The 26,246-nt window shown below is 47.1% G+C and overlaps 2 protein-coding genes across 5 annotated transcripts in view; one reads left to right on the forward strand and one right to left on the reverse strand.

Moving 5' to 3' along the window:
* Positions 1-1,460: 1,460 nt before the first annotated feature.
* On the forward strand, positions 1,461-12,221 carry LOC309329342 (dexamethasone-induced protein-like). 2 transcript variants are annotated; one of them, XM_081840156.1, is made up of 3 exons: positions 1,461-2,076; positions 10,187-11,214; positions 11,743-12,221. In XM_081840156.1, exon 1 carries the CDS (start codon positions 1,479-1,481, stop codon positions 1,752-1,754), a length of 276 nt encoding a protein of 91 aa, XP_081696282.1. In that variant the 5' UTR covers positions 1,461-1,478; the 3' UTR covers positions 1,755-2,076; positions 10,187-11,214; positions 11,743-12,221. The 2 variants fall into 2 exon arrangements, 1 of the variants encoding a protein (XP_081696282.1); XR_014151071.1 differs by lacking the exon at positions 1,461-2,076 and adding an exon at positions 7,864-7,878.
* A 294-nt stretch (positions 12,222-12,515) lies between these two features.
* Positions 12,516-26,246, reverse strand: part of CIITA (class II major histocompatibility complex transactivator) — a 51,817-nt gene continuing 38,086 nt past the window's right edge. For all 3 annotated transcript variants that reach the window (XM_081839566.1, XM_081839568.1, XM_081839567.1), the window contains exons 13-19: positions 24,337-24,417; positions 22,828-22,920; positions 22,640-22,723; positions 21,177-21,260; positions 19,182-19,265; positions 17,397-17,516; positions 12,516-13,548 (exon numbers count right to left, since the gene is read on the reverse strand). In XM_081839566.1, the coding sequence (XP_081695692.1) occupies positions 17,441-17,516; positions 19,182-19,265; positions 21,177-21,260; positions 22,640-22,723; positions 22,828-22,920; positions 24,337-24,417 (502 nt within the window). In that variant the 3' untranslated portion in view covers positions 12,516-13,548; positions 17,397-17,440. The remainder of the gene's footprint in view (positions 13,549-17,396; positions 17,517-19,181; positions 19,266-21,176; positions 21,261-22,639; positions 22,724-22,827; positions 22,921-24,336; positions 24,418-26,246) is intronic.

Consider the following 26,246-nt stretch of genomic DNA (forward strand, 5'->3'; position numbering starts at 1 on the left):
ATGCAGAATGCAGGCACCCTATATATAGAAAGGAGCAAACCAGTGATATTTTAGGGAACAGGCAGGGCCCGTTACTTACATCACAGGAGCCTATACAACACAAAACACTGTGGTAGGCTTTATTTTATTTGTTTTTCATCTTATATCTTGGAAATGTACATCCAGTTGTTTTTTCCCTGTGATTTTTTCTGGGGCCCCCAAGAGGATATAGCTTCTAGCTTGTCTAGCTTATACATAAATCTGGCACTATCATAGGAAAGCAATCCATAAATGATTTAAGTAAATAAACTCAAGTCCTGCCAACAGTGGCGTAGCGTGGGGGGTGCAGGGGGGGCCGGCCACACCGGGCGCAACATCTGGGGGTTAGGGTTAGGGAGTGCAAATCCACAGGCTAGGGGGTGCAAATTACTTGCCTTGCCCCGGGTGCTGACAACCCACGCTACGCCACTGCCTGCCAAGGGAAGCAAGGAACCAGCAATCAGACACATTGACTTGGAAGTCAGTCCCAGCGAGCGCAATGGGACGAAGCAGACCATTGATCCGGGATTGCTCAACCGGCAAAGTATGAGACTCTGGGATCTCCGAGTCGTGGGTTCGAGCCTCAGGTTGGGCCAAAGATACCGGTACCTGCATTGCTCTGGGGGTCCCTTCCAATTCTACCCTGCTCTGGGGGTCCCTTCCAATTCTACCCTGCTCTGGGGGTCCCTTCCAATGCTACCCTTTTGCCCAGGCGCCTACCTAACAGGACTGGCCGCAACCCACTGGGAACCCCACCTCCTCCAAGCTCTCCCCCCCACCCCACCCGGCGGCTGTCACTCACCCTCCCCGGCGCCAGCCAATCCGCGCTCGCGAGAGGCGGGTCCCTGGCACTTGCGGGGAACAGCTGCTTCTGCTACGCGGAGGGAAGTGATGCGTCTGAGGAGTGTGGATGCAGAAAGAGAGGGAGGAGGGGGGCCCTTGGAAGGAAAGGGGGGGCTGCGCTGAGCGGGGAGGAGCAGCGAGCCCCTTGCATTAAAAAACGGGGCGGGAGCGAGCTTTTGCTTCTTTGAAGACCGGAGGAGCGGGAGGGGGGGGGGGAAGAGGCGCCTCTGCAAAGCCTTCCCCCTCTTGCGGCGCATCTGAGGCCTGAAAAGTGAAAGGGGGGGGGGAGAAGCCAGTTGCATGGAGGGGGGCCGCAGGACGAAGTTGCTCGCTTGCACCGCCCGCTTCTGGATGTAGAGATTTGCAGAGGCTGGAAAGGAGAAGGAGGGCGCTCTGGCATGGAGGGGTGGGCTGAGGACAGAAAGGGCATCGCTGGGGGGCGCCCTCTTCCGTTTGGAGACTGCTGCAGGGAGGGGTGGGCAGGTAGGTAGGTAGACAGGCAGGCAGGCACCCGAAGGTGCTGGGCTCCCTTTGATTCCTGGAGATCTCCTCTGGCTGCTGCTGCTGCCCTCCCCCAGTATCCAGCCTCCGCTGGGCCCGGGCCTCCTCCGCGCTGGATGCCCTCTGCCACCTGCACCCAGCTGGAGCCGTGGGCCCCCCATGCGCCGCCCCCGCTGCCGCCCTCTATGTTCTACGTGGGCTTGTTCTTCGTCAACCTGCTGATTCTCTACTACGCCTTCCTGCTGGAGTACATCGCCCTCAACGTCGGCATCGTTTTCCTGCCCGAGGATATGGACCAGGCCCTGGTGGATCTCGGGGTGGTCTCCGACCCGGCTCTGGGACTCTACGAGCTGGACAGCGAGGTGGAAGTGCTGGACGGCTACTGGGAATAACTGGGGCCCCCTCCCCGAAAGAGCAACTGGTACGGGCTGGGAAGAGGAGTGTCGCTGCATCCAGATGTGGGCACAGCTGGACGGACCCTTTGTAGACTGCAATGGGGGCACAGGGACAGCCAAGCTGGGCAGGTGCCGGGGGTGCCAGGAGCCTGTCTACCCTGCCTGCCCCAGTCGTGGGTTTTCTGCTTGAGCCGGAAAGACTGGGGAGAGGGCCACCGACTTTTGGGGGTGCCATGCTAAAGGCAGGCAAGACAACGGCAGGGCAGGAAGAGGGAGCCGGAGTTGGCACAGACGGACGGGGTCCCTTTGGGGCACAGAAGTAAGTGGCATTTTACTGTTTGATCCAGCTGTGTAGAGAGGAAGAAGTTGAACATTGGAAAGGTCTGGGGCCAGGGGTTTGATCCTATATGAGAGTTCTGCCCAGCTGGCGCCCTCCAGCTTTTGGACTATGACTCCCAAAAACAACAGGTGCATTGGCTGGGGGAAGTGATGGGAGTTGTAGTTCGCAATGCCTGGAGGGCGGAGGCTCTCGTACATATTGGCATGCCTCTGGGACGATCTGAGTGGTTGCTTTTATCTGCCTTCCCCTTCCCCTGTTGGCAGAGAGCAGGTTCAAAACTTGCCCAGGTAGAAGGGACTGCTAGGTGCTCCCCCAAACCGCTGTGCAACACAGAAAGGGTAAGATTGTCGGCCCATCTAGGTCAGTGTTGTCGACACGGACTGGCAGCAGCGCTCCACATCAACTGGGCTGCCAGGCCTATCCCTAGATACAAAGTAAGAAGCCTCACAATGGGTCCCTGTGTCTGGCTGTTAACTAGGAGGTTGGTGGTTCAAGCCCACCCTGGGATGGCTGTGAGCAGGATTCCCTTCCAACTCTACGATTCTACGAAATCCCATTCCTCATGATTCGGTATAAAAGGCTGCCTTATACAGAGTCAGATTGAGCTCAGTATTGTCTACACAGGCTGGCAGTGGCATTCCAGGATTGTAGTGTGGGGACAATCCCTGAATTGAACCTGCGACCTTCTGTCTCACGAATGTTTAGCACTGAGCACTCTCCGTTATGTGATGCCTCTAATCAGACATGAACACCAGCCATGAAAATGCAAGCCTGCACAGTTTCACTCATTCCTAACCCACCCATAAGATGCGGCTGGGGCACCCATTTCTGCAAAACCCCATCTCCTCCCAACACATTCTGCAAGGGTATTTTGTGTGCCTAGTGCAGATCCGCACCATGCATTCCGCACACCCTTAAAAAGTGTGTGGCTTTCTCCCAAAGAATCCTGGGACCTGTAGTTCGTTAAGCTTTCTGGGGACATGTAGCTTTGGTGTGGTGAAACTACGGTTCCCAGGATTCTCTAGGGGAAAGCCACATTTACCTGAACGAAAAAGCTTTCAGCAGGTGCCAAGAGTGCAGTGAAGGTGCCTGCCTTCCGTGTGATTTCTTTCTTTTCTTCAAATTTTTTTACTGATTTTCACAAAATTATAGACACACAAACATACAAATAAACATAAATCATAACCTTATTAAAACGAATCTTATTAACATTAAGTGACTTCCTCGTAACCCCCTAGTTGAATTTCAGTGCAAATCATTTTAACGGTTTTCCAAATCAAAATTCTTATAAACTTAGCTTAATGACTTAACATCTTTCTTACCAATTCAGCATTAAACATATTAATTCATCACATTACATATTTAAATCCTAAGCCTATCTGGTAACTGCAAGCTTTTCCCAATTAATTTAACTTAGCGTATTTAACTAAATAGTCATTAAATTTCATCCATTCTTCCTGATACGCCTCCTCCTTCTGGTCGCGGACTCTTCCGGTCAGGTCGGCTAGCTCCGAAAAATCCATCATCTTCATCTGCCATTCTACCACAGTTGGTACTCAAAGTGTGATTTCTTGCAAATGCAGAATGAGTATTATGCAGAGAGAGTGGATGGGGCCTGAGACCTTCATGCAAAGCAGATGCTCTGAGCTGTGGCCCTATCACAGATGACATGGTGGCTGGGCTTTATGGGAGTTGTAGTCCAGAGGGTGCCAGATTGAGAGAGGTGAGATTAAACTCAGATTGAAGTAAAAAAAAAACCCACCTTGGATCTGATCTTATACATCTGCCAGATGTTTCTATCTTGTTGTTGTTGTTTAGTTGTTTAGTTGTGTCCGACTCTTCGTGACCCCCTGGACCAGAGCACGCCAGGCACTCCTGTCTTCCACTGCCTCCCGCAGTTTGGTCAAACTCATGCTGGTAGCTTCGAGAACACTGTCCCACCATCTCATCCTCTGTCGTCCCCTTCTCCTTGCGCCCTCCATCTTTCCCAACATCAGGCTCTTTTCCAGGGAGGCTTCTTTTCTCATGAGGTGGCCAAAGTCTTGGAGCCTCAGCTTCAGGATCTGTCCTTCCAGTGAGCACTCAGGGCTGATTTCCTTCAGAATGGATAGGTTTGATCTTCTTGCAGTCCATGGGACTCTCAAGAATCTCCTCCAGCACCAGAATTCAAAAGCATCAATTCTTCGGCGATCAGCCTTTTTTATGGTCCAGCTTTCACTTCTTTACATCACTACCGGTTTCTATCTAGTCAAGGCCAAAAGGAGTTCTGTTTTCTCTCTCCCTTTGCTACCCAGCTGTCTCATATGAGTTGCGCTTGACTCTAGGTAGCAGTTTCAGATGGCGTGAAAAACTTACCTTACCCTCAGGCCGGCACTGTTAGTTGCTCAGTATCTGCTCCCTCAGCTGAAATGGACATAGTTTTAGCACGGTGCTTGCTATTTATTCATTTAGTAACTGCAATTAAGCCCCATATCTTAAGCACCTGCACCAACGAGTTCTACAAGGTAGACCTCTGTTGCTCCCATTTCACAGACGGGAAGGCCGAGTGCTGCTAAAGCACATCCTAAGCAGCTGCACCAAGGTAGTGCTGGTGGGATAATGCAAGTCAGGACCCAGAAGCGACTTCTTGCCTGAGCACCTGCTTTCATTGCCTTTTGGGGGGAGGGTTGCTCTCTGTTAGCCCTCCCAACCTCCTCGCTAGCTGTGTCTCAGCTCCCTCACCCTTCCCTTAAAACTTGAGTTATATTATCACATTTCTTGGTATCTCTCCAGAATACGGAGAGAGGAGCCATTTAAAATGTCAGAGAAAGCAGTTTAAGCCTTAAACGAATGAGGTTCAGATCTCCCTTCCATATGCAGCTATCAGCATCATGATATATATATATTTAAGCACACTGATTTGTATTGAGCGTTGTCGCGAACACATAACCAGGAAACAGAGTTCTCTGGATCGGGGTCAGATAGAAAACGACGCTGGCTGTCACTTCAGTTATATGGCCCGTAGGCCAGATCCTGACTATCCTCCCCACCACCACCACATTGACAGCAGGGGACAATTACAAAGGGGTGCCTATAGGCTGGTTGGGGTTTATATGAAACCCCTTTGAAGGGGATGCAAGTCATGTTTGCAAAGGAACCATTCCCTCTCTGCAGACCAGCAAAGGTCCCCCCAAAACCATTGGTGCTGTCCGTGAGCTTGGCTTGGCAAACCTGGGCTAACCCCCCCCCCCATTGCCCCTGCAAGTCCATTAGCCTGGCCGGGATGTTGTCATTTAACTGGGAAGATGTTTGCCTGCCTGGATAGAGGCTTGAAGATGCCTCTGAGTGTTGTGCGGCTGGAATGTAGCAGAGGCAAAAGTTACATCTGTTGCTCCACCCATTATTTGCCTCTGGCCCCGCCCACTACTTGCATGGGTGCCCCCCCTAACAAAGGTTACACCAAAGGGGAGAAAGGGTTAACTTGCCAATACAATGCCCCTCTGTACTGTATATTTCAGCCTTTCTCAACCTGTAGGTCCCCAGATGTTGTTGAACTACAACTCCCATCAACCCCTAGCTGGCAAGGCCAGAGCTCAGGGATGATGGGAGTTGTAGTCCAACAACATCTGGGGACCCACAGGTTGAGAACCGCTGGTTTAAAGCAGCACCATGCCAATGTAAACAGTCATGGCTTCCCCTAAAGAACCCTGGGAACTATAGCTCGAGAGCTGAGAGGTGCTGGGAGGCCCCTATTCCATGCCGCTACAATTCTCGGAGTGGTTTCACAGTCGCTTCCACCCCCCAGGGAACTCTGGGAATGGGAGCTCCGTGAGAGTCCTAACGACTTTCAGCAAGTGGCAATCTGTCCATTTTGCCTCAGGCGGCAAAATGTCCTGAGACGGCCCTGTCAAGCCCTATCGGTGGTGTAGCCTGGGTTGCCAGAGCCCAGGGCAAGGAAATTATTATGCCTCCATGCCAGGCAGAGCAGCAGTGGGACATGTGTGTGCACCTCCTCAGGCTGGAGCACTGCCACCGCTGTGAGCCTTGCCCTCTGCCCGCCTTCACCACCAGTGGGGGACGCAAGGGCCTACCCTAGTGGTGGCCAAACTTTGCCCTCCAGCTGTTTTTGGACTACAACTCCCATCATCCCTAGCTAACAGGACCAGTGGTCAGGGATGATGGGAATTGTAGTCCCAGCTGAGGGCCGAGTTTGGCCACCACTGGCCTATCCTCTCCCACTTCTTGCTCAGTGTGCTGCTTCGGTGAGGCGGGCGGAACGGGGAACACCTCCAGTCGGGGCAGCAGCTGCAGAGGCTCCCCCCTAAAAATGGTTGCCCCCAGCGCGATCATCTTGGTAGCCTCCCCTCCCCCACGCTGCGTCTCTGGCACCCTTAAACTACAGTTACCAGGATTCACTGGGAGAAGGCATGCTTAATTAAAGTGGTAGGATACCGCTTTGAATGTGTAGTGCAGATGGGGCACAAACTTGCCCCCTTCCTCAGATGGCTTTGCCCAGGTCTGAACTCAGGGCCGGATTTAGGTTTGATGAGGCCCTAAGCTACTGAAGGCAATGGGGCCCTTTATATGTCCAGCTGTCCTTTGTTAACAACAAATTGTCGCTAGTTTTTGTGTTGAATATATGCTATATGGTAATTTACAGATCTAATAGGTATCTAAAGCCATTTGCACGTTAACATGTATTTTATCAAAGTAATTGTTACAACCAGTCCATGCGGAATGTAGGCACCCTATACATAAAGGTAAAGGGTAAAGGGACCCCTGACCATTAGGTCCAGTCGTGGCCGACTCTGGGGTTGCGGCACTCATCTCGCTTTACTGGCCGAGGGAGCCAGCGTACAGTTTCCAGGTCATGTGGCCAGCATGACTAAGCCGCTTCTGGTGAACCAGAGCAGTGCACAGAAACGTGTTTACCTTCCCGCCGGAGCGGTACCTATTTATCTACTTGCACTGGCGTGCTTTCGAACTGCTAGGTTGGCAGGACCAGGGACCAAGCAATGGGAGCTCACCCGGTTGCGGGGATTCGAACCGCTGACCTTCTAATCGGCAAGTCCTAGGCTCTGTGGTTTAACCCACAGCGCCACCCTATACATAGAAATGAGCAAACCAGTGATATTTTCGGGAGCAGGCTAGCAGGCAGGGCCCATTACTTACATCATAGAAGCCTACACAACACAATATACTGTTGCTGTATGCAGGTTTTATTTTATTTGTTTTTTTATCTTATATTTTGGAAAGTACATCCAAGTTTTTTTCCCTTTAATTTTTTTTTGGGGGGGGGGCCCAAGAGAGTGGGACCCTTAGCTATAGCTTGTTTAGCTTATACGTAAATCCGGCACTGTCTGAACTGCACAACACTGTGGTCCCGGTGTGGGGTGGGGCTGGGAGCCGACCATCACATTTCCTCCATGAGAGCATTTGGTTCCTCGTCGCAAAGTGCACTTTTGGCCACCTGAGCCGAAATACCGTTAATGCACTGACTTTGCAGAAAGACGGTGACCAGACGGAAAGCATTAAAAGGAATCTGTCGCTGCCCAGAGCTGTGGCAATTGTTGCAATGCAGGGTATATAAAAAGCAGGCGGCTTTGGCTTGGCACTGCCAGCACCTCGGGAATCCATCAATGTCATACAGATTTAGCAAGCGCAGGAGATGATCTGGTTTCAAAACAGAAGATGTTATTGACCGCTCAGCCTCGAGGAAAGCTGGGTAAAACGGTTTATGGGTTCCTGCAGTAGGAACGGCAGAATATGAAAACAATACATAATAATACCTGCTTGCATTCGGTAAAGGTAAAGGGACCCCTTTGGTCCAGTCGTGACCGACTCTGGGGTTGCGGCGCTCATCTCGCTTTATTGGCCGAGGGAGCCGGCGTACAGCTTCCGGGTCACGTGGCCAGCATGACTAAGCCGCTTCTGGCGAACCAGAGCAGCGCACAGAAACGCCGTTTACCTTTCCGCTGAAGTGGTACCTATTTATCTACTTGCACTTTGACGTGCTTTCGAACTACTAGGTTGGCAGGAGCAGGGACCGAGCAACAGGAACTCACCCCATCGCGGGGATTCGAACTGCTGACCTTCTGATTGGCAAGTCCTAGGCTCTGTGGTTTAACCCACAGCGCCACCCGCGACCCTCCTGCTTGCATTACCTGTGCTAATTGGCATCAGCCTTGGGAAAGGGTCGTAGCTCAGTGGGTAGGACACCTGCTTTGCATGCAGAAGGTCCCAGGTTTGATCCTCAGTATCTCCATATAGGGTGGGGAGAAAGAGTTCTGTCTGAAAAACTGGAGAGGTGCTACCCGTCATTTCTGGGATAGTTGGACCCATTGTCTGACTCGATAAAGGAGAGTTTCCTAACTTCCTATTTCAACCTTTTTCCAGAACAATGCAGGATCAGGGCGTGTGGAATAGCGTAAGTTTCAAATTCGAAAAATGAGGGATGCCAAGAAGTTGTAACATGACTTGGGGATTCAAAAGATGATTTGGTTAAATTAATATAATTTAGTTTTTCTTGGTGAGTAAAATGTGTGTAAAACTGCATAGAAATCAATACAAACGATAGCCTATTATTATTATTATTATTATTATTATTATTATTATTATTATTATTTAGCATTACCTGGCATTTCCAGAAGGTAAAATAATAATAATAATAATAATAATAATAATAATAATAATAATAATGTGGTTTTTTTCTGGGGGGTATTGGCTTGGTGTTTTTATTTTTACTAGGCATTTTATGGTTTTATATCTTGATTTTATTTTGTCAACCGCCCTGAGACCCCCCGGGTGTAGGGTGGTATATAAATTCAATCAATCAATCAATCATTAAATTTCTTTGGTTTTCCAAAAGCAGTTTATGTGCTTCTTCATCAGATGTAGACTTACTAAGTATTGTCTAATCACAAAAATAATATCAGGTTTGAATTCCTCACACCCAAAAACATGTTTTTAAGACCCCTCACTGCAGAAATGTGCAAGCATTTATGTTTCAGACCCTAAAATGGCACGCCCTGGTTTTTGTAGGATCTTGCAATATCTGGGGAATGGCCATCACTCTGGGGTGTGGAACATCTGCTTCAGATGAAGGAGGTCCCAGGTTCAAATTCCAGCATCTCCACATACAGCTGGGAGGGACCCCTGCCTGATAACCTGCCAGTCAGTGTAGGTAACACCAGGAGCTACTCAGAGGGTAGGACCTGAACCCATGTCTTCAAGTCACAAGAAAGGAGATTCCAACTAAACATCAGGGTGAACTTTCGGACAGTAAGAGCTGTTTGACAGTGGAACGGACTCCCTCATGACTCTCCTTCCTTGGGTGTCGGATGACTATCTGTCAAGGCTGCTTGAGTTGAGATTCCTTCGTTGCACGGGGTTGGACTAGATGACCCTCAGGGTCCCTTCCAACCCCACAATTCTCTACTCTGACTCAGTATAAGGCAAACGTGTTTTAGGAAAGTAAGAAGAGCCCCACTCAATTGGAGCTAAGGCTTTCTAATTCAGCATCCTGTTTATCAGTCTCCGACCAGATGCCTGTGCTAGTAAAGGGAAAGGTAAAAGGACCCCCGACCGTTAGGTCCAGTCGCGGACGACTCTGGGGTTGCGGCGCTCATCTCGCTTTACTGGCCGAGGGAGCCGGCATACAGCTTCCGGGTCATGTGGCCAGCATGACTAAGCTGCTTCTGGCGAACCAGAGCAGCGCACGGAAACGCTGTTTACCTTCCCACCAGAACGGTACCTATTTATCTACTTGCACTGGCGTGCTTTCGAACTGCTAGGTTGGCAGGAGCAGGGACTGAGCAACGGGAGCTCACTCCGTCGCGGGCATTCGAACCGTTGACCTTCTGATCAGCAAGCTCTGTGGTTTAACCCACAGCGCCACCCGTGTCCCTGCCTGTGTTAGTAGTCTCCATTAATTCCAATAGATCTACTCTGAATGGGACTAACACTGAGATGCAACCCATCAGGGTTTGAGCATTCTGAAACAGGGAGGGAAATCACTTTCTGTTTCCTGCTTAATTTCATCCTGCTCTGTCCTCTCCCTGGGCGTGCTTTTCTCTTGTGTAACGTTTCCTTTTCCTTTTTTGAAATCCAGATTTGCACACGTTTTCTGCACATGTGAAAAAGAAGCTGGGAGCACCAGATTACGGGGCAAGAACTTGCATCTCTGCGAGAGGAAACGGCTTCCAGAGCAATGTGGGCTTCCTAAGAGCCTGGCTGAGGATGTCCTCAGTATTTGCTTGTTTTTCAGGGATTTGCCATGATTCTGCAGGAAACCGATTATGCACAGCTATCAGAATTTGCTTAGAGATTCCAGAAGGGCTTCCAAGTCACGAGAAACACTGCCGGGTCATTTTTAACAGTGAGCCGGGCTGCCAATCACATGTCACAAACTTCCAGGGAGCGGAGAAGTTGATGCCGATATGTTGAGCTAGGTGGTATTGTCAGGATAAGAAGCCTGAGTGCAGGTGTGTGGTGAGAGGGGGGACCAGATATTGCTGAACTACAAATCCCATCAACCCCAGCAAGCACGGCCAAAGCCCAGGGATGATGGGAGCTGCAGTTCAGCAAAATCTGGAGGGCCAAAGATTTCCCCCACGCCTGATAAAGTGGTTGATGGAGCAGGATGGGGCATGGTTTTACATGGTGGGGGAGACTTACAATTATCCAGATATTTCTGAACTACAACTCCCACCGTCCCTGAGCATCAACCGTGCTGGCTGGGGGCTGATGGGAGTTGGCACTGAACCACATCTAGAAGGCTCCCAATCCCTGTTTTTTTAAGGGGGGCTGGAAAAACCGCCATGAGATCTCAAGAAGTATTGCAAGAGAGCACCGGCACATTATTGCACCGTCTGCACACAGTTTGAGGGTTGGTTTTGGCCGTCCCCACAACCTTGCATGCGGTCCTGGGCCCAGTTTGCACAGACTGGTCTCATAAGGGTAGCCACCTTCGGTTCAGGACCTGGTGCATTCCTTGTGTATCACCAGTACAACTCTGCAATGCACGTGAGTGGTTGCTTTAAAAAATCTCTGCCATGTCAACGTTTGTGTATGGAAAGCTTGCGTGTCGTTAAAGGAGCCTTCTCCCTGACATGTTAGATTTCTACAAGCAACAGATGGGTAGTCGTGTTGGTCTGCCATAGTCAAAACAAAATAAAAAAATTCCTTCCAGTAGCACCTTAAAGACCAACTAAGTTAGTTCTAGGTATGAGCTTTCGTGTGCATGCACACTTCTTCAGATACACTGAAGCAGAAGTCACCAGACCCTTCTATATAGTGAGAAGGTGGGGAGGGGTATTACTCAGAAGGGTGGTGGGAATGGGTGATTGGCAGATAGCTGTGATGAGCCTGTTGATGACTCTTGACGACTGCAATAGGTCTTACAGGAAAAAGCAAGGGGTGAGAAGGTGAAAAATGGCTTTGTCATGTATAATGAGATAATATCTGCCAATCACCCATTCCCACCACCCTTCTGAGTAATACCCCTCCCCACCTTCTCACTATATAGAAGGGTCTGGTGACTTCTGTTTCAGTGTACCTGAAGAAGTGTGCATGCACACGAAAGCTCATGCCTAGAACTAACTTAGTTGGTCTTTAAGGTGCTACTGGAAGGAATTTTTTTATTTTGTTTCTGCAAGCAAGGGAGAGTTTGATGTGGGAACACTTGCACCCAGAGTTGTTACTAGCCCACAGGGACTGCAGTCTGCACCCTTCCTAAAATGTGCAGGATCTGCTCTGCCATCATCATAACCTCCCAGCCGACAATCTGCATTTGCTGTTGATGAGCTATAGAACAGGTCACACTTTTCTGAAAGGAAAAAACCCCCCACCCTAATCCCATTAAGCTTCAGGAACTCATTTCATAACCCTCAAAACGTCGCCTTTTAAAGAATAAAAAAATGAAGAGAATTGCAGCGAGTTGGTGCGTCTGCCACACAGTGTTACGGGAAAGAATTGCTTTTGTAAGTATTTTTGTAATTTTGGGAAAGGAAGGGGGTCTTGTTAATTCCCACGTTATTTTGCCTAGTGTTGAAATGCAGTTCTTATGTTTAAAAAAAATAACAATGTAAAAAGCAATATATTGATAACCAGCCTCTTTCAAATACACAAGTATGCAGGTCAACTGATCGAGAGTGTTGCTCATTCATTTATCTGTGAAGCGGTTTCAGTTCCCATGTCTTCTTGCGGTTATCTTGTGTCGCGCCAGACAGCAGGACCTGAGCCATTGTGCTCCAATGACAAGCAGAATTGTTGAGAAGAAACCTTGAAAGGCGCTGCCTTCTCCATTAGAGGCTTTTAAGCTGAGCTTGGATAGCAGTAGATCTGCTGCATTCTGCCTGCAGTTGGATTTGCGGCCCCAGCTATGTTTCTAGGATAAATAGCCCTCTCTGCAACGATCAAAGAAGGCGCTTGCAAAGAGGTTACCTAAAAGATTTAACACACATTTATTGAAGATTATATGCATATTTACTGAAGGTTGCAAAACCGTGTTCAAATGACTCACCGACAGAGACAGGGAGGGCACGCGGAAAATCTACAATGGTCTAATAAGAAATGTGTGTACAGTGGTATCTTGGTTCTCAAACGCCTTAGTACTCAAACAACTTGGAACCCAAACACTGCAAACCCGGAAGTAAGTGTTTCAGTTTGCGAACTTTTTTTGGAAGCCAAACATGCTCTGTTTTGAGTGTTATGCGTCCAATTTGAGTGTTACGCTTCTGTTTTGAGTGTTACACACTTAATAATAATAATAATAAATTTTTATTTATACCCCGCCCTCCCCGGCCAGAGCCCGACTCAGGGCGGCTAACACCAGTAAAATTACAATAAAAACATAATGGGAGGGCAATTTAAAATACAGGTTAAAAATACAATTTAAAATTCCATTTGGAGTGTCTGTTTTTCCTATTTATTTAGTGCTCTTGTTTTTGCGGCTCTTTTTTGTTTGTTTTTGTGACTGTGTGGAACCCAGTTCAGCTACTGATTGATTGATTGATTGATTTTGTGACTGCAGTACATTGTTTATTGCTTTCATTATCAATAGTCTCGTTAGAAAGTAAAATTCATGTTAAATTGCTGTTTTAGGGGATGTTTTTAAAAGTCTGGAATGGATTAATCCATTTTCCATTACTTTCTATGGCAAAGCGTGCCTTGGTTGTGGAACGCTTTGGTTTTGGAACGGACTTCCGGAACGGATTAAGTTTGAGAACCAAGATACCACTGTATACACAAAAAGACCTTGCACTGCTCCACAGTCTATTCATCTGCTAAAGATCATTTTGCAGAAACTGCGCTTTGCATTCTCTTGTGGCTCCTCAAAACCGCGTCAAGCTATTTCCCAAATCTATGCTTTCAGGACAGAGGCCCCCGTAGCCGGATGTTGTCGATTTCCGATTTTCATGCATGAAGCGTGCAAAATGTCAGCTCCTTCATCCACCGTTCGGAAGGATGTGCCTGTCAAGTCATAAACACACACACATCTTTTCTGGCTTGCTTTTATTAAGGGTGTAACATCAGAAGAGTCTAGCACCCTGATTTCACAGTGGCCACTCAGACGTCCCGATGGGAAATCTCCATGCAGGACCCGAGTGCAAGAGCCACACTCCTCTCCTCTGGTTTGCAGCATCTGGCATTTATCTGGGAGCATCACTGCCTCCAGCCGTGACGGCAGTAGATTAAGCCTTTGGGGCTAGGAGCCATCGGTAGCCCTCTCCTCCATTAAAAGGTAAAGGGACCCCTGACCATAAGGTCCAGTCACGGACGACTCTGGGGTTGCGGCGCTCATCTCGCTTTATTGGCCAAGGGAGCCAGCGTACAGCTTCCGGGTCATGTGGCCAGCATGACTAAGCCGCTTCTGGAGAACCAGAGCAGCGCACAGAAACGACCTTCCCACTGGAGCGGTACCTACTTATCTACTTGCACTGGTATGCTTTCGAACTGCTAGGTTGGCAGGAGCAGGAACAGAGCAACAGGAGCTCACCCCGTCGCGAGGATTCGAACCGCTGACCTTCTGATCGGCAAGTCCTAGGCTCTGTGGTTTAACCACCACCCATGTCTCCTCCATTAATCCTCTTTTAAAGCCCCCTAGTCTGCATTCTGAAGCCAACGTTTTCACGCGATCTTCTCCCTGCGGTGCTAAGCAATGCAAAGACTTAAGGGTGTTCTCCCAACTAACAGTGACTCGGAGCAGACCCATAGAAATAAATGGGCATGGCTAAGCTAGGTCCATTGCTTTCAATGGGTTTGTTCTGAGCAAAAGCTAGCTGAGCACAACTCAAACGCACTTTCTTGCTAAGACCTCTCAAGCGGGCCAAGAGGACATAGAAAGAGCTGGATTAGACCTGCAGTGGCCAGCGAGAGGGATTCCCTTCTGGGAAGCCTCCTGGGAACTGAATGCCTGTACAGTGGTACCTCAGGTTAAGTACTTAATTCGTTTCGGAGGTCTGTACTTATCCTGAAACTGTTCTTAACCTGAAGCACCACTTTAGCTAATGGGGCCTCCTGCTGCTGCCGCGCCACTGGAGCACGATTTCTGTTCTCATCCTGAAGCAAAGTTCTTAACCCGAAGTACTATTTCTGGGTTAGCGGCGTCTCTAACCTGAAGCGTATGTAACCTGAAGCGTATGTAACCTGAGGTACCACTTTACTGGGCTAAAAGGGAAAATGGGTGGGGCAACAGAATCAATTTCCAACCTTGCCTTCCAACTGTAGGTGGTGCCAGAGCCAATGATAGGCAGAGCCCATCTGCACTACACATTTGAATAGGTGGAATGATACATTGAACCGTTTTTTATAATAATAATAATAATAATAATAATAATAATAATAATAATGCATTTTCATTTTAGTTGCTCTGCTTTCAGACCCGTTTAAAATTTATTTGGCGTTCAGGTCCCCTCTGCGCTGTACATTTGAAGCACGATGATACCACTTTAAACAGGCACGGCTTCTCCCAGAGAATCTTGGGAAGTGTAAGAGGGGGATTTGCCCTGCCAGATTTGAAACTTTATTATGAATCAGCAGCTTTTTGCTGGTTGAAGGAATGGCTACTTCTTGAGAACACAGACATCTTAGATCTTGAAGGTTATGACAATGTATTCGGGTGGCATGCATATTTGTGGTATGGCAAGGTTAAAGTACACAAGGCTTTAAAAAACCATATTGTCAGGAAAGCATTGTTCAATATATGGTCGAGATATAAAGATTTTCTGGAAAGTAAAACCCCAAGGTGGCTCTCACGTATGGAAGCGAAAGCTTTGAAAAGACTTAATATGGAGACTAAGTGGCCAAAATATTGGGAAATTTTGGAACAGGAAGGTGATAAATTGAAATTGCAGAGTTATGAGAAGCTTAAAGATAAGGTGCGAGACTGGTTACACTACTTTCAAATAAGAGAGGCCTATAACCAAGATAAAAAAGTAGGTTTCCAGGTGGAAAAATCAAAGTTAGAGACAGAATTGTTAGAACCCAATGCTAAGTTACTATCAAGAATGTATAATTTGCTGTTGAAATGTAATACTGAGGAAGAAACGGTAAAATCAGCTATGATAAAATGGGCACAAGATGTAGGATATAACATTATGTTTGCTGACTGGGAGAAGTTGTGGACCACCGGGATTAAATTTACCGGATGTAATGCCCTAAGACAGAACATTATGAAAATGATGTACAGGTGGTACATGACCCCAGTCAAGCTTGCAAAAATATATCACTTGCCCGATAATAAATGTTGGAAATGTAAAGAAACAGAAGCTACATTCTTTCACCTTTGGTGGACGTGCCCAAGGATCAAGGCATTCTGGGAGATGATATATAATGAACTAAAAAAGGTACTTAAGTACACTTTTCCTAAGAAACCAGAGGCCTTCCTCCTAGGCATAGTCGGCCAATCGGTGTTAAAGAAGGATAGAACTTTCTTTATGTATGCAACAGCAGCAGCAAGAATACTCATAGCAAAGCATTGGAGGACACAAGATGTACCCACTCTGGAAGAATGGCAGATTCAAGTAATGGAATATATGGAGATGGCGGACATGACTGGCAGAATCCGAGACCAGGGAGAAGAGTTGGTGGAAGAAGATTGGAAGAAATTTAAAATTTATTTACAGAAACATTGTAAAATTTTTGAATGTTAATGGTATTGAAATGAACAGAAAGGGTTCCAGCGATGAGGTTTAAAATAAGATTGGACGGATAACTAGACAAATAAATTGGACAAGAATTTGCTGAATTAATTTTTAACAGGAATACAAAAAAGGGAGATGAGAGGAAGTCAAGAAACATTAAACATAATAGAAACACCGCCACCTGACCCCACCCCCATCCATCCTCCCTCTCCCCACCCCCCCTTTCTTTTTTCTTTCTGTTTTCTTCTCCCCCTAATGCCTCAACAAATGAAACGGATTTGTAAAAACGTTACATGGAAGAAGAAGAAGAAGAAGAAAAAAAAAACGAGGCACTACACTTCTGTAAAACAAGAAAATCCTTAATAAAAAATATTAAAAAAAAAAGAAAATAAGTCAATCAAAGTTGTGGACTAAAAAGAAGGTTTTTTTGTGTGCTCTTTTTTCTTTTTTTTCTTTTTAATTTTTTTTTTAAGATGGGTTTGTTTTTTAAATTGTTTTTTCTTTTTTCTAATGTATTGTATAGTTTGGTGTTTTTGTGCATTTGTTTTTTTTCCCCTTATGTTTGTTCTCTTTTTCAAAACTTAATAAAATATATTTTTTTAAAAAAGAGAGAATCATGGGAAGTGTAGTTTGCTAAGGGTGCTGAGCAATGTGGAGAAGCCCCTTGTTTACTTCACAGAGCTACATTCCCCAGGCTTATTTAGCAGTCATTCCCTCTTCCCAGGGAACTCTGGGAATTGTAGCTCCCTGGAGGGAACAGGGGTCTCCAAACAAGGCCCTAACTAACTACATTTCCCAGGATTCTTTGGGGGAAGCCATGACAATTTAAAGTGGCACGATACTGCTTTCAATGTATAGGGCAGATTGGGCCTTAGATCAGTGCTAGCAGAATTAAAGAATTCATACACAGGTCTATATAAACATAAATAACATTTAAACTACATATATGGACGCAATTTATTCCAGCGGCAGAATCTGGGGGTTTTAATATCTGACCACAGTATCTGAGATGGCTGGCAGACAATTCCAGCTCCACATATTGAACTCCTGATAATGGATCATTTGGAGGGGGGGGGGAATCAGCAGGAATATTTCATTAAGAGGGACTATCACTTTTTGCAGGAGAGCAGAATGCAGGAGCCAAGAACATCCTAAATACTGATTCAAAACACTTACGCATTTCAAAATCCCAACATTGTTTGAGCCTGGTTTTGCTGGGTCTAGAGTAATCTGATTCGAGAATCCTGCTGCTGCAGATGATCTAGAAGTCCATGGGGAATAGTGGGGTTCCATAGGCTGAAAAGGGGGGGGGGGTTGAAGAAAAGAAAACAGAATAAGGAAATTTGCTTTGTTGAAGCCCCTTATCTTGAGCAAGGATATTCAAATCTTTTGTATTAACAATTTTCAAATCTCTTCATTTCCATGTAAGTTTGCATTTCTTTCAGTCTTCATTAAATATCAGCATTTCAGTACAAATTTCTCCTAATACAAACAAGCTTTGCATGCCCTGTTGCCCTAATACAGTGGTGCCTCGCAAGACGAAATTAATCCGTTCCGTGAGACTCTTCGTATAGCGGTTTTTTCATCTTGCGAAGCAAGCCCATTGACAGCTTAGCGGATTAGCGCTATTAGCGGTTTAGCGGCTTTTAGCGATCAGCTGTTAAGCGGCTTATCAGCGGATCAGCTGATAAGCGGCTTAGCGGCTTAGGAAAAGGGGGGGAGGGGAAAAAACCCGCAGGAACTCACAAGACATTTTCGTCTTGCGAAGCAAGCCCATAGGGAAATTCATTTTGCGAAGCGCCTCCAAAACGGAAAACCCTTTCATCTAGCGGGTTTTCCGTCTTGCGAGGCGTTCGTCTTGCGGGGCACCACTGTACAGGCGTTTTCGCAAGGCATTTCCTCCCAATGCAATGCATTTTTAATGTTATTTTTCAATAATATGCATTCTTATGTACACTTTATCCTGGTGCATGCATCTTTCTGCACATTACTTGGCACTGCATTGCTAAATTTGGAGAAGCAAAGATTTCGAAAATGGCTGTGTTTCAGTTCATGCAATTTGCAAAGTGTGTTCACCTTTCAGATGTTTAACTCCATTGCATTTCTCCCCCACCATTATTAGTAAAATTACACACACACACACATATGGGTAAGATATGCAAATAATGGAAAAGACCCTGGTAGAAGGGAATGGGAATCCAGATAATATAGAGAAAAGATTCACAATAATGGGTTTTGTGTATTAATGGTAAAGGTAAAGGACCCCTGGACGGTTAAGTCCAGTCAAAGGCGACTATGGGCTTAATAATAATAATAATAATAAATTAATTTTATTTATACCCCACCCTCCCTGGCCAGAGCTGGGCTCAGGGTGGCTAACACCAGTAAAATTACAGTAAAAGCATAATTGGGGGGGGGGGACCAATTTAAAATACAGGTTAAAATGTAATTTAAAATGCAGTCTCATTTTAAAAGTAGCCCATAGATCAAAACCATAAGGGGAGGGAAACATAAAGCACTCATCTCACTTTCAGGCCGAGGGAGCCAGCGTTTGTCCACGGGTCATGTGACCAACAGGACTAAGCCGCTTCTGGCACAACGGAATACCTTGGCAGAAACCAGAGTGCACGGAAACGCCGTTTACCTTCGCACCGTAGTGGTACCTATTTATCTACTTGCCCTGGCGTGCTTTCAAACTGGAAGGTTGGCAGGAGCTGGGACAGAGCAACGGGAGCTCACTCCATCGCGGGGATTCGAACCGCCAACCTTCTGATCGGCAAGCCCAAGTGGTTTAGACCACAACGCCACTTGCGTGGTCTACTGGATGCATTGGGGAAGCCATGACTGTTCAAAGGGGTATCATACGGCTCAAAATGCATGGTTTGGATATGACCAGGGACCGCACCCAGCTGAGAGCATTTGCGTGATGAAGGTGGGATATCAAGCCAGCCAAAGACTTACGCCACACTCTGGACGCGGGGACATTTCCTCAAGCTGTCCGTCAGGTGCTTAGCTCCAGCAGCTGTTATCTTGTTGCAATGGATGCTGGAAAGAAAGGAGCGTACCAGCTGTTAGCCCAAAGGAGCCTCCTCTGCTTTGCTAAACCTCAGCAGTAGCAGGGTGGCCCTGGGTTTCCTTATTTCATTTGCTTTAAATATTTAAAACATTTAACACACACACACACACACACACTTCAATTCTCTCCCCCACCCCCCAGCTTTCCCCATTTTTCAACCCTAAGCGTTTCACAACATAAAAACAACAAACAGCGCCATGAAAGCAAAACCACCACCAGTAAATGAGGAGGGGGAGAATCATAGAATTGTAGAGCTGGAAGGGACCTTAAGGGTCATCTAGCCCAACCCCATGCTCTCTGGGAATCTCAGCTAAGGCATCTGGAGCGCCACCTTGAGCTACTTGGTGGAAAAGGTGGGGTATAAGTTAAAGAAATCAATAACAGTAGTCAAAAAATGCATTTATATATAAATATTTTTTTTAAATTATATACACACACACACACACACATATGTGTGTGTGTGTGTATGTGTATGTGTGTGTGTATGTATATACAGTGGTACCTTGGGTTACATACGCTTCAGGTTACAAATGCTTCAGGTTAGACTCCGCTAACCCGGAAGTAGTACCTCGGGTTAAGAACTTTACCTCAGGAGGAGAACAGAAATCGCGTGGCAACAGCGGGAGGCCCCATTAGCTAAAGTGGTGCTTCAGGTTTAGAACAGTTTCAGGTTAAGAACGGACCTCCAGAACAAATTAAGTTCTTAACCCGAGGTACCACTGTGTGTGTGTGTATATATGTGTGTGTGTGTGTGTGTGTGTGTGTGTGTATATACACACACATACACACACACATATAAATAAAAATGTAATGGGGGGGGGAATTGTTCAGATAGAAGCAGGGGCCTGATTTCATGCGACAGGGAAAGCCGAGACAGAAAGATACAGCCTTACAAGATGTCTGCAGCAAATGATGGTTTGTGATTCATGTAATAAAAGGGTAAAAGGTAAAGGACCCCTGGATGGTTAAGTCCCGTCAAAGGTGACTCTGGAGTTGTGGCGCTCATCTTGCTTTCAGGCCGAGGGTGCCGGCGTTTGTCCACAGACAGCTTTCTGAGTCATGTGGCCAGCAGGACTAAACCGCTTCTGGCGCCAGAGGACCGTGATGAGTGCCAGAGCACACGGAAACGCCATTTACCTTCCCGTCGCTGCAGCACCTATTTATCTACTCACCCTGGTGTGCTTTCAAACTGCTAGGCTGGCGAAAGCTGGGACAGAGCAACAGGAGCTCACTCCGTCGTGGGGATTTGAACTGCCGACCTTGCCATCGACAAGCCCAAGAGCCTCAGTGGTTTAGACCACAGCCCCACCCACATCCCATGTAGGGCAGAAAGAAGAGCATCCCCGAAGTGAGGTTTTGGTTTGGGTGGCTTGGGCAGGTTCTGGTGGGGGAGGAAGAAAGGAGTATAGAAGGAAAGGAGGGAAACCCCATACAGAACACCTTGCAGTATTTATTTATGAAAATATTTGCTTACCATTATATCATGGGGGGAAATACCAAAGTCGTTTACAGCAATAAAACCACTAAAAAGCCATTACAGTGGTACCTCGGGTTAAGTACTTAATTCGTTCCAGAGGTCCGTTCTTAACCTGAAACTGTTCTTAATCTGAAGCCCCACTTTAGCTAATGGGGCCTCCTGCTGTCGCCGTGCTGCCGGAGCACAATTTCTGTTCTCATCCTGAAGCAAAGTTCTTAACCTGAAGCACTATTTCTGGGTTAGCGGAGTCTGTAACCTGAAGCGTATGTAACCTGAAGCGTATGTAACCCGAGGTACCACTGTATAAACAGACACCAGTCAACCATTGTGAAAGCACCTTGAACCTGGTTCTTTGTGGGAGTTACGTGCCCTAAGTCTCCATGGCCAAATGTTTTATACTCACTCAAGCACTCTTAAAGAAGCTGTCTCTGGGAGCACTCGGGCAAAATGCTCTGCCCCCGCATCTCCAATGTTGTTATTGTACAAGCTGCAGGAAACAAAGGCAAGTGTGACCGTGGATCCGTCTGAGAAAGAAGCAGGGCAGAGCATCGCTTTACAAGAAAGCTCTGCTCATTACGTGTGTTTTTGACCCGTCCAAAAGCCTCTGTCCATCTTCAAGTAACAAATCATACAAACACAGAGTCCGGCATGCCCAATGGAGCTGACATTTTTAAATAAAGAAGGTCAGAGATGTTTGGAAAAAGGATTAGGTCACGGGTGGAGAAACTGTAGCTCTCCTGAAATTGTTGGACTATAATTCCCATCGTCAAAGGGACGGTGGAGGCTGGTGCCCATTGGAACGGGTAGGGCAGGAGCCAGGGAGCCCAACACTAGGTGGCGCCAGAGCCCATGACAAGCACAGGCAAGTGATTCCAGCCCCTACTCCAAAAGAACAAAAACAGGATAAACTCTTGTGGCACCTTAGAGTTGGGTTACTAGACGTCCCCGGTTTCCATGATAGATCTCTGTGAAATCTTGGAGGGTGTGGGATTTATTAGGAAACTCCGCAGAGCGTTACAATTCCCATCATCCTTGATAAACTGCAGTTCCCAGGATTCTTTGGGGGAATCCATAGCTGTGTACATTAAAGCACTTTCCCCTCCTTGCAGAATCCTGGGAACTGTAGCTTACCCCTCACAGAGTTCCGGTTTCCAGCACCCTTAAACTACAGTTCCCATGATTCTTTAGGAAGGCGCCATAATTGCAAAAGTTACATGTGCCTTTTTTCTTGTCAGTTGCTGTTGATCTTAATCACCTTTTCAATAATATTTTCCAATAACAGCTTCAGTTTAATCAGTAATTCAAACGTTTCATTCTGGATTTTCATAAACTGCCTAGAGGCATTTTTTTTGCTACAATCAGGTGCTACTTTTACTTTGTAAAATAAAATAAATGTGTTGTGTGTGCACGGCCCATGACCGCTAGCGTGATATAAAAGTGCTTTAAATGGTAAAGGTAAAGGTAAAGGTAAAGGTAAAGGGACCTCTGACCATTAGGTCCAGTCGTGGCCGACTCTGGGGTTGCGGCGCTCATCTTGCTTTATTGGCCGAGGGAGCCGGCATACAGCTTCCGGGTCATGTGGCCAGCATGACAAAGCCACTTCTGGAGAACCAGAGCAGCGCACGGAAATGCTGTTTACCTTCCCGCCAGAGCAGTACCTATTTATCTACTTGCACTGGTGTGCTTTCAAACTGCTAGGTTGGCAGGAGCAGGGACCGAGCAACGGGAGCTCACTCCGTCGTGGGGATTCGAACCGCCAACCTTCTGATCGGCAAGTCCTAGGCTCTGTGGTTTAACCCACAGCGCCACGCGCGTCTCTGCTTTAAATGGTATGGACAGGCTAAAGATGAAGAGAGCAGCACTCACCTTAGTGTCTTCAGTGAATGCAGTGACGGAAGCGCTTTGGCTAACTTCTCTGCCCCCAGGTCTGTTATTTTGTTCCCCGACAGGCTAGGAAGAAAGCATTGCAAAGTTCAGGACCTGCGCTTAGCTCCTTTGAGGACAAAGGTGACGGCGAGGATGGCATTTCTCCCGCCTTAAACCAGGCAGCTTACTTTAACATTTCCAGGCAGGACAAGCGAGGAAGGACGCTGCTGAGGCTAGTCACTCCTTCGTCTCCGATCTCGTTCTCGTTGGGAGAATCCAAGCTGCAAAAATGACAGGAAAGATGGTCACCAAAGCTGGGTGCTTGCCCACCTCCCTGCGAGCGTTGACAAGAGTCCACTGGGTCTCAGGCACCTACGGTAAAGGTAAGGGACTTGCAAATGGCAGGTGACTAAGTCGTGGGATAGGAGAGCTGGAAATAATGTCAATACAGTGGTACCTCTGGTTGCAAACGGGATCCATTCCAGATGCTCGTTTGCAACATGAAAAGAGTGCAACCCGCAGCGGCGCATCTGCGCACCTGCGGGTTGCGATTCACTGCTTCTGCGCATGCGCATGACATCATGTTGCAATTCTGCGTGTGCAGCGTGTGCAGCGCAACCTGGAAGTAACCCTTTCAGATACTTCCGTGTCACCGCAGGACGTAACCTGAAAGAACGTAACATGAAGTGGACATAACATGAGGTATGACTGTATTGGTAAAGGGAAAAGGGAAAAGGGAAAAGGGAAAAGGGAAAGGACCTCTGGACGGTTAAGTCCAGTCAAAGGTGGCTATGGATTACAGCGCTCATCTCGCTTTCAGGCCAAGGGAGTCGGCGTTGGTCTGCAGACAGCTTTCCGGGTCATGTGGCCAGGAGGACTAAACCGCATCTGGCGCAATGGGACACCATGACGGAAACCAGAGTGCACGGAAACGCCGTTTACCTTCCCACTGCAGCGGTACCTATTTATCTACTTGCACTGGTGTGCTTTCGAACTGCTAGGTTGGCAGGAGCTGAGACAGAGCAATGGGAGCTCATCCCGTCGCGGGGATTTGAACCGCCAAACTTCCGATCGGCAAGCCCAAGAGGCTCAGCGGTTTAAGACCACAGCGCCACCCGCGTCCCAGGCACCTACATGGGGGTCTGTGTCCTTTTGGAGATTAGAAGACACATCTGAGACTGCTGTGGCTATAAGAAATAGGCTTTCTTCACCTATTTACACCTTCCATCTGTATGGAGGGAGTCCAGATTTATAGCATGGTCGTTTCAGAGGCAGCAGCACCAGAATCCAGCCTCCCCCAAAGATGCCCTTCTCACTCCTTCTTCCCCCCAGCAATCCTTGCTGTCCCCCCGCCCCCCGAGCAGTTACCCTGGCAACCATCCAAATAACCAGTTTCTGCTGACACCTGGGGCAAGGGGGTAGCAGTTCCCTTGTATGGAATTAGTATCCCTCAATTATTCTTTTGATAGCTCAGCCAGGTTGCTTTGCATCAGCTAGCCCAGAAATTCATTTGCAAGCTTGCATTTTACGTCCATAGCCCAAATCCTAGCATTTATTCATTTAACCCTAAATTTTACAACAATATTGTGGTGATATAGAAGGAGTTGCGACAGCTTTTTTGTCTTTTATCGATATCTGGGTATATCTTGATTTCCATCTGGCTCCCATTCACCCCTCCCCACCGCTTTGCCACTCACTCTAAATGTTGCAGCGCAGGAAACGTGCCCAGGATCCCCACCAGCTTTCGGAAGCCTGTCAAGCCACAGACACGACCCAATCTGCACAGCAAAGAAGAAAATAACTTGTTGGCTTCTCCCGCCTCTCCAAGATGCCTCAAAGCACAGCCGACAAAGTTTGTTTCTGCCTTTTCCAAGGGGCTGAGTCAAGTCCCATCCCCAAACATGTCTGGAGAAGGGTGGGAGAAGGGGAAACAGTATCTTTCAACCACATCGGACCGTCAGTTCCTCTTACTCAGTACAGTGGTACCTCAGTTTAAGAACAGCCCTGTTTATGATCAATTCTGTTTAAGAACTCTGCAAAACCAGGGGTAGTGTCCTGGTTTGCAACCTTTACCTCGGTCTACAAATGGAAGCCAAATGGTGGAAGGGCATCAGCAGCGGGAGGCCTCATTAGGGAAAGCGTGCCTTGGTTTAAGAATGGTTTTGGTTTAAGAATGGACGTCCGGAAAGGATTATGTTCATAAACCGAGGTACCACTGTATTTTCCCAACTGCAATTCAATGTATTCCTGTTGTGTTTTATGATTTTCCTGATATTGTAAGTGAGCAGGAACTGGTCTGTGACCGTAATAATAATAAAATTAATTCATTCATTTTCCTGGCAGTGGCTCTCTGGAGATTTCAGCCATCCTTCATGGGATGGGGAGATTGGAATCTCCCAGTCTCCCTGGGCTGATTTGCTAAACTTCCTTCATTGCTAGACAGATACACTTAGGGCTGCTGACCTCACTTCGCCTTCGTTCTCAAGGCCTCCCTTGTGAGAAGCGACATCGTTTGTGTCTCTGCTGCTGACATGCAAGAGCAAGAACCTTAGCTGATTAGAACTAGGATTCCCCACCCCCACCCCTTTTAAGCAGGCATTTCCTGCAATAAACTTAGCTTTCTTATGTTCTTAAAGTAAGCGTCTCAGGACTCAGCTACATTAGCCAAAAGTAGCATTTTGAATGCATTGTAAACATGCAGCATTAGATGGCGCTGGAGAGCAAAAAGAAAATTCTATGCGATTTTCCATAGTGGTTTTCTCCCCCCACCCCCCAGTTATAACAATTTGAGTTCTGACTTATTTATAGCGGGGGTTTCCCCCCCCCCTATGTGTAGATCCACCCTCAGTGTGGTTATATGCAAGGTGAAGTGTGCCCCTCCACCATGGATTCAGTGGTAATTTATGTACTTAAACCAGGCCTTTGGCTGATTTTACTGGTGTTAGCCGCCCTGAACTTGGCTCTGGCTGGAGAGGGCAGGGTATAAATAAAAATTTATTATTATTATTATTATTATTATTGACACCTGATGCTCTTTGAAATGTGTCGTGGGAGGTGGGGATTATTGTTTTGTTTTTGTTCTTATTTTCACTATGTATTTGGTGTTTTTAATATGGCAACTTTATGCTGTGAACTGCCCTGAGATCTATAGATGAAGGGCGATATACAAATTTAATTAATAATATTAATAATAATAACCTTTCCTGGGTCCTTCTGCATGCAGAGCAGGTGATCTAACATTGATCTACAACCCTGTTCCCTTGTTCCATGAGTGGGGGGGGGGGCAGGACTCAGTTCAGATAAATTGGTCCCAAAAAACACCGACAAAGAGTTATTCCTGCAGCTTTTAAAGAACTGCGCCAGACCAAGGTTTTAACAGGATTTGCATTCTCCATCATCTGTAGCACAGCTAGATGAAGGCTCAGATGCAGAGCTCAAAAGCAACTCCTGTGGGTTAATCTGGAACTCAGCGGTACACTGCCTTAGCATATGGAGGTTTCACTTTTCACCAATAGCTGCTAAGAGACCCATCTCCTCAACCGGTTTTTAAAGATCCATTTTTATTATCATTATTTATTATTTTGAAAAAGTAATAACCATAAATAAA

This window comes from Podarcis erhardii (assembly GCF_964252035.2).
Source record: "Podarcis erhardii genome assembly, chromosome: 14".
NCBI classification, from domain to species: domain Eukaryota; kingdom Metazoa; phylum Chordata; class Lepidosauria; order Squamata; family Lacertidae; genus Podarcis; species Podarcis erhardii.